This window comes from Gekko japonicus, unplaced genomic scaffold (assembly GCF_001447785.1).
Source record: "Gekko japonicus isolate JY-2015 unplaced genomic scaffold, Gekko_japonicus_V1.1 scaffold3860, whole genome shotgun sequence".
NCBI classification, from domain to species: domain Eukaryota; kingdom Metazoa; phylum Chordata; class Lepidosauria; order Squamata; family Gekkonidae; genus Gekko; species Gekko japonicus.
Window position 1 is genome coordinate 72,874 of NW_015176563.1, and position 8,320 is coordinate 81,193.

Here is an 8,320-nt window from a genome sequence, read left to right on the forward strand (position 1 = left end):
CCCCGAACATTCTAATCTCACCATTGATGCCTGAAGCAGATCCCCGCAGAGGCCATTTCAAAAGCTTTTGGTGGGAATTCAGCTGTCCCTGAAGGAATTTTCTTAGTTTTTGGATTTTTCTACAAACCCAGGAAGTCTACCGACTATGTAGGAAAAGCTGTTGGGGGAGAGTGAGCCCCCTGTTGGTGGAAATAAGTATCCTCACAGAGAAAAAAACTCTGCCTAATAGAATAAGGATAAATGATTGATAACAAACCTTTTTGACTATTTTTTGTGCATATTAATTTTTCAAATGTTGTAAACAGTCAGTTTAGATTGATAAGAAGTGATTGACCCAAGTCTACCTAGCAAGTGTTAGGGCAGAATAGAAACTAGAAATAAGTGGAATAAGTCTTCTAGGTCGTAATCCAGCGTTTTAACCTCTTCACCATACTGCATTCATCTGTTTAGGAAATACTGGCACATAATATCATACGTTGGATTCATTTACTGTCTTCAGTAAATGTGTCTTCTCACTTCTCAACATTGGGTTTTTCAGAGAAAGTCTACTTTGAAAGTATTGTGCATCCGTGTAGACGAGACTGAAACAGCAGTAGTTTTGGATTTCTATTCATCTGGAATACTGCTTGCCTTAGCCTTTGTTGAGATGTTTAAATCTTTCTGAAATTTAGACTGTGTAACAATTTTCAATTTTTTCCCAATTTTAGGATTTGAGGAACGGTCAGGACCGGGATCACCAGTCCAGCAACCTTCACTTCCAGTAATGAGCCCTCCAGCTAGTATTGATTCGTATGAGGATGACTTCATCTCATCACAGGGCAGTGGAATGGTGACAGACAAAAAGTCTGCTGTTGAGCCCAGGTACCTAATTCAAAGTGATATGCACTGAGGAATATATGCTTCTATGCTGCAGTGTTATCTATATATCTAATTCTGAAATAGACTCTAGAGTGTGGATCAAAAAATCTGCAACTGGGGCTAGGGGTATTTAGTATTTGTATGGGATAGTTGTACAAGCCTGGATTTGCAGAGAAATCTGGAAAATGGGTAAGGAAAATTGGGCTTAAAAACAAACAAAGCCCACAAACCTAGCGAACTTGGAAGAACCCCCACAACATCTAAGATGTAAGAAGGCATGTTTGACATTGTGTGGTTTGGCAGCAACTGAAATACTGGAAGAGGGAAAACCTCTAACGATTTGTCAGAGAGGAAAAAGTGGTGATGTGAGGTGGGGGGGGAGTAGCAGTATGAGGGGGGAAGAAAGTGGCAGTAGGAGAAAACAGCAATGGGTTGGAGTTTGAGAGAGTGGTGAAGGGGAGAGTGAGGTTATGAAAATGGCAGTGGTAGTAGGGTGGAAATGGTAATGGGTGGGATGGGGAGGAAGTGATGATGGGGGGAGCAAGCAAGGGGGGAAAATTGGGGACTAGTAGGAAGAGTATGTGATTTCTGTCTCCTGTGAATGTTCACTGGTCCCCTGCTTTTCATCTTCTGTTTATTAGCATCAGAGGAATATAGCAGAGTTTTCCCAAATCAGTCTGTTGCGGCATTGAGTAAAAAAGATAATTTTCTAGTCTCATCTTAGTACAGCTGCTCAGTAACAAACATTCTCTCAGCTCAGTTACCTGTGAAACTTTGAATTTTTATTCAAGAATTACTTAAATATTTATTTTATTTATGTTCTTTGTTTGATTTGCATCCCGCCCTCCCTACTGAGGCGGGCTCAGGGCGGCTTACGGGCATGTATACAAATATAGTAAAACATAAAATATTTTAAAACAGATAAAACCGTTAAAACCATCACAATTTCAAAGTGCTAGTAAATACAGGAGATAGGCGATGGCGGCATTCTTTCAGCATCCAGATAACAACCACCACCATTGTCCAGGTCCTTGCCAGGCTATTAGATATTGATTTGGTGCTGATGTTGGGGCCAGGGCAACGATGTTAGCAGCGGTGCCTTAATTGAAAGCCTGGTGGAAGAGCTCCGTATTACAGGCCCTGCGGAACTGTAAAAGGACCATGTCAAAATGGTTTAAGTTAGGACTTGCAACTGATTATTTGCTTGCCCATTAACCAATTAATCAGTTACATTTTAAATGTTTACATTACTGAACTCCGATATAAGCACCTTCTTGAACACATTTAAAGGTGAGAGCTCACAATCTAGTGAAGAAACCCTGTTGCCTTGTTTGAAGTAAAGGCTGTCTCTGATATTTTCTGTTCAATTCTCAGAGACATGTCTTAAAATCAGGGTGCTCCTAATGCTTAGCTTAAAATCAGCAGACTCATAATGCTTAGCCCACAGATTAGACAATTAAAGCTTAATTAACTATGGAGTAATGTTATCAGATCCAGTGTAAATGCATATATCCAGCTGTTCCCAACATGGCTGATAAAAGTCCTAAGCTTGACAGTGCCTTATTCAGCCTTTCAAAGGCTATCTTCTTAAGAACTTCAGGTAATCAGCCATGTTGGTCTGAAGCAGCAAAACAAATTTAGAGTCCTGTGGCACCTGTGTGCACACAAAAGCTCATACCTTGAATAAACCTTTATTGGTTTTAAAGGTGCCACAGCCATGTTGGGAACAGCTGGATATATGCATTTACACTGGATCTGATAACATTTGATCTTCGACGTGATCTCTGTGCTTCACACCCATTGGATCTAGTGCGCACACGCTGGATCGATCGGCATTTAACGGATTTTCACGCCCAGACATCGGGCATGCACAGGAACCCTACCGCACATGCCCAGAGGGGTGGGCGCGGACATCCCGCCAGTTCCTTTCTTACTGCCGAGTTGGAAAGACCTCTTTCTCATCAGTCTGATCGTTTCGCTTTTTTGGCTATTTGCCTCACGGCTCTTCGGATTTTTCCTCAGTTTCTTCTTTTTCCTTATTCTTTATCCTTTGTTCTTCAAAGAATTTTTTTTTTAAAGTTGTTGTTTTTTGTTGAGGGGGGAGTTGGCGATTTACCTCAGTTTGGCCTTTGCCCCCCCCAACCCCATCTTTCTTCTCCGTTTTTAATTTTTTTATGGAGAAAAAGTGGGGCTTTTTCAACCGTTGCAAGGGTTGCGGCAGTAAACTTGCTCCACCTGACTGCTACACCCTCTGTATTTTCTGTTTGGGGGAATCTCACCAACCTGAGTCTTGTCGGCACTGTGCTCGGTTTTCGAACCAAACAAGTAAAAATCGAGCTGCACGCCTTAAAGTGGCGCTTCTTGAGTCGCCGTTACATCCCCCATCAGTAATGGAGTCCGAGAGACCATCAACATCGACGGCTCCAGCATTGAGGCCCTCCTCCGACATCGGCCAACTGACATCGAAGCCTCCGGCATCGAAGGCGCAATCCTCTGCTTCCACGCCGGTGAAGAAGAAGACCAAGTCGTCAAGTAAGGAGCTTAAGTCCGCAAAAAAGGGCTCCTCGAAGTCCCTAAAGGCGGCAAAGAAGGGGAAGGTAGCGGTGACTGCACTGGGTGATAAAGTGTCCCCCGCTCCAACGGCAGTATCGGCATCGGAGGCCCATCCCGCTCCACCGATACCGACCATCCAGCTCCTGGACTCCCCTATACAACAGCTCGAAGACCGTCCTTACTCCGATATCGAAACGGTGCAGCTCCTTAGTCATCCTACCCGAGACGTACCCAATCCAGAAGTCAATCCCCCTGAGTCTTTCTACCCCCCCACCTCTGTCTTGGGATGAATGCCAACTGAGGTATCTCTATGAGGGCTATCCACCGTCCGTGCCGTAGTTGTCTCCGGCGGGCTATTCCGACAGGGATAGGTATTCGACCCACTCGGTCCACAGATCAAGGTCGCCCTACAAATCTAGACCTTCAGCATCTCTATCTCGTCCTCCAGCCCCGACGCTCCTTCCCACCATAAAATGGAAATATGTGGTCCTCCCAACCCCCAAGTCGTACCACCAAAGATTTTAACCAGTCAAACGGAAGTCACTCCAGTTCAAAAGCCAGATCAGGGCTCCTCTGATTCTGCAGAAGAGGATTCTGTTACGGAGGCCTCTGAGGTTAACACCTCTCCTGACCCATAAGTCTCCTAACCAAGCTGTCGCAGATGATCTACCTATATCTCCGTCTGACAATCTCACTTCATATGCAGACCTTGTCAAGAGAATGGCCCATTCTTTAGGCATCTCAGTCGTACAACAACAGCCTCGGGTTACAGATGCTGTTTTCGATATCGTGCAACTGGATACCTCTACTACCATAGCGTTACCCATGTCCACGGTCCTTTTACAAGCTGCGAAGGCACCATGGGAGAAACCTTCCTCGGCCCCAGTGTCCACATGATGCCTGTACCACATGTATAGAGTCGAGGAGACCGGAGCCGGATTTTTATTTTCCCACCCTCAGCCAAACTCGATGGTTGTAACATTCTCGTCCAAGTCCAAACGAACACACTCTGCCCCTTCGGACAGGGAAAGTAAAAAATTGGACGCGTTTGGGAGATGCTTCTACTCCACGGGAGCGTTGGGCGTGAAGACCACAAATTACTTAGCCTGCATGAGCAGATATCAATACACTCTGTGGGAAAGGTTCTCTGAACTCCTGACTCACCTCCCTGAAGACAAGCTTCAGGCAGCCAGAGTTATTCAGAAGGAAGGCATGGTACTTGCAAAGCAGCAGATCAAGACTTCCAAACATGCCTTAGACGCTTCCTCAAGAACAATGGCCTCAGCAATAGCCTTACAACGCCATTCCTGGGTCCGTAATACCAACCTGCCACAAGATACTAGGTCTTATGTCGCAGACCTCTCCTTCGATGGCCTTGGTCTCTTCAACAGCACTACCAACTCCATACTCCAAGATATGGATAAGTGCATAAAGGCCTCTTGCGCTCTAGGGGTTTCATCTTTCACGAGGCAACAATATCGCCCTCGTGCTTGGTCTAGACCCTGGCACCGCGAATCGTCAGTCTCCTGACAGACAATGGAGACCACATACGTCTTTGGGAGGCCAAAAACCCAACTTTCACAAACCCAGGTTTGGATCCGGACAACAGTCGTCTCGCACCAAGCAGGTGAAGTCTTCCAAGCAGGGCTTTTGACTTCCCTCCTACCGAGAGCACAAACCCATCTTTCTCCCTTCCTTCACACCTGGCATCATATCACCATGGATGAATGGGTGCTGTCCATCGTAACCCGAGGCTACCGTATCCAATTCCACCTGAACCCCATTACTCCTGTCGTCGTCTCCACACACCCTTCCCCACCTCTCCTAGGAGGTATCCGTCCTTCTGCACAAAGGAGCCATTGAACCGGTACCACCATTCTACACGGGAAAGGGTTCTATTCTCGCTATTTTATGGTTCCAAAGCAAGATGGAGGCGTTCTACCTATATTAGACCTAAGGGCGTTGAACTGCTATGTCACCTACCACCGCTTCCGCATGGTGTCATTGCAGCAGATTATGCCACTCCTGCAGAGAAATGTCTGGATGGCCACCCTCGACCTCCAAGATGCGTACTTCCACCTCACCATCCACCCCTCCCACCGCCAATGCCTAGGCTTTGCAATTGGTCAACAGCATTACCAATATGCAGACCTGCCATTCGGCCTCTCAAGTGCCCCAAGAGTCTTCACAAAGGCTATGATTGTCATTGCGGCCTTCCTGCGTTTGTCGTTGTGGCCTTCAAGGGTATCTCCATCTACCCGTACATCGACAATTGGCTCCTGGTAGCATCCTCCAGGGATGCCCTGGTCTCAAACATCAATGAGACATGGGCACTCCTGGAGAACCTGGGCCTGCAAGTCAATCGGGAAAAGTCTCAGCTTCAACCGGCTCAGAAAATACAGTACATTGGTGCCCTACTAGATTCCAAGACATGCATGGCTTACCTGCCGCAAGACAGAGCGGCAGACATCATTTCCCTAGCCAATGTCATCCGTACCCAGCCTTCAGTCACAGCTTTCCAGATACAGAGGCTACTTGGCCTTATGGCCGCAACTACGTTGGTCCTGGTCTTTGCCAGATTAAGAATGTGTCGCCTACAACTGTGGTTTATCCGCAAGTACAACCCGTCGGAAAATGCACATACCACCATCCTAACCCCTCCTCCCAACATACGAGTCTCTTTACTTTGATGGACTGTCCCTTCCAATCTCTTCCAGGGAGCACCCTTCCATCGTCCATCACCCTAACCACGGATGCCTCCCTGTCGGGCTGGGGTGCCCACATTATGGGTCTTTGTGTCGGAGGCAAGTGGAACACTCGCGAACAAAAACGGCACATAAACCTCCTGGAACTGCTTGCAATACAGTTCGCTGTCACGAGTTTCCTACCAATGATCAAAGGGAAATGTGTTACGGTCCTCACGGACAACACCACTGCACTCAGTTATGTCAACAAGCAAGGAGGCATGGTCTCCCTATGCCTCTGCAACCTTGCCATCCAGTTGTGGGACCTTTGCATCACCCACGACGTCTTCTTAGTAGCCACGCACATCCCAGGGCACATGAATGTGCAGGCAGACCATCTAAGTCGAGCAGCACTCAGTCTCCACGAGTGGGAAATGAACCCAACCTACCTCCTCCCACTCTTCCACAGGTGAGGAGTTCCCCAAGTCGATGTCTTTGCCACCAGAGCCACCAAAAAGTGTCCTCTGTTCTGCAGCCGAGGCAGCAGGGACCCACGGTCTCTAGGGGATGGTCTCCTCTATTCGTGGTCCAGGGAACTTCTCTACCTCTTCCCTCCACTACCCCTGCTCCTGAGAGTAGTCCGCAAAATCATCAGCGACAGAGCAGACTGCATCCTGATAACCCCGTGGTGGCCGAGGCAGCCATGGTTCTCGACCATCCTCGAATTGGCGGCAGGGATCTACCACCAATTTCCTTCGGCACAGGACCCCCTCTTCCTGTCCGACCCACCTCTCCTGTACCATGACGTGCCATGGATGAAGTTGACGGCCTGGAGAATAGCGTCAACAGCTTTTCCACCCGCGTAGCAAACGTTTTGCTAAACGCCAGAAAGCCTACTACGTGAAAGTCTTACCATTACAAATGGCAAAGGTTCTGTTCCTCCTTGGATGACGATGTCCCTCAAGCCACCTCCGTGGGTCTCAAGAAAGTTTTCGAATTCCTCCTGTCCCTCACTGACTCGGGACTGTCTCATTCCTCGTTAAGAGTTTATTTGGCCGCACTTTTGGCCTACCATGTTCAAGTTGACGGATGCACACTGTTTTCGCATCTGCTTTAAAAACATTTTTTAAAGGGACTGTTACACCTTTACCCTCCCATCAAAATTCCTGTCGTTCCCTGGGACCTTCCTCTAGTTCTTCGTCAGCTCATGAGGAAACCCTTTGAGCCACTCGCAACTTGCGACATGAAATTCCTGTTGTGGAAGACGGCCTTTCTGGTTGCTGTCACCTCTGTGAGGCGAGTTGGAGAAATACAGGCTTTCAGACATGACACACCTTACTTATCCTTTTTGCCAGATGGTGTCCGCCTCGTCCCTGACATCTCGTTCCTGCCAAGGGTAGTGTCAGAATTCCACCTACAGGCAGAGGTCTTCCTCCCAGATTTCTTCCCGGCTCAGACATCCTCAGAGGAGAGACTGTTACACACCTTGGATGTGAAACGTGCACTCCTGTTCTACCGGAACAGAACCCGCCCAGCGAGACGTGACTCCCAACTGTTCATCTCGTATGCACCATCAAGGCTGGGGACTCGCATCACGGCTCAGTGCCTCTCAAGGTGGATTGTGGGTGTCATCCGCCTCTGTTACCTGATCGCCAAACAGCCATTTCCCGGCCCTATCAGGGCCCATTCAACCGGAGCTGTTGCTGCTTCCACTGCCTTCCTCCAGGGAGTGCCCCTGACTGACATTTGCAAAGCCGCTACGTGGGCCACGCCTAACACCTTCATAAGGCACTACGCCCTCGACGTCCGTAAGAACTCTAATACCAGCATGGGACGTCACATCTTGACTTCAGCTACGCAGTAAGGACCTGCCAGCACGCTCCTCCAGGTAGGCCACTGCTCGCTAATCTCCCATGGGTGTGAAGCACAGAGACCACGTCGAAGAAAATCTGTTAAAGAGCTTGCTACAATGCCGATTGCTCCAGCGCGTGCGCACTAGATCCCATGGGTGTGAATGCACAGATGACCACTCGAAGATCATCAGTTACAGGTAAGCAACCTGTTTTTCTTAAGAACTTGTAATAGTGAATCATTGTCGTTCATCCTGTTTTTGTTTGTCCGCAAAGAGTGAGATGAATTTCACTGTGGTATGGCTAAGAGATGGTAATTATACATTTGTTCTATGGTAGTGTTCCCAGTAGCAGCCCAAGCCTAAAAGAGGAGTT

At 47.9% G+C, this 8,320-nt stretch overlaps 1 protein-coding gene across 1 annotated transcript in view; it reads left to right on the forward strand.

Moving 5' to 3' along the window:
• LOC107124102 (centrosome-associated protein 350-like) overlaps positions 1 to 8,320 on the forward strand; it is a 79,247-nt gene that overhangs the window by 38,134 nt on the left and 32,793 nt on the right. The window contains exons 13-14 of the mRNA XM_015427490.1: positions 708 to 861; positions 8,285 to 8,317. Coding sequence (XP_015282976.1) covers positions 708 to 861; positions 8,285 to 8,317 — 187 coding nt within the window. The remainder of the gene's footprint in view (positions 1 to 707; positions 862 to 8,284; positions 8,318 to 8,320) is intronic.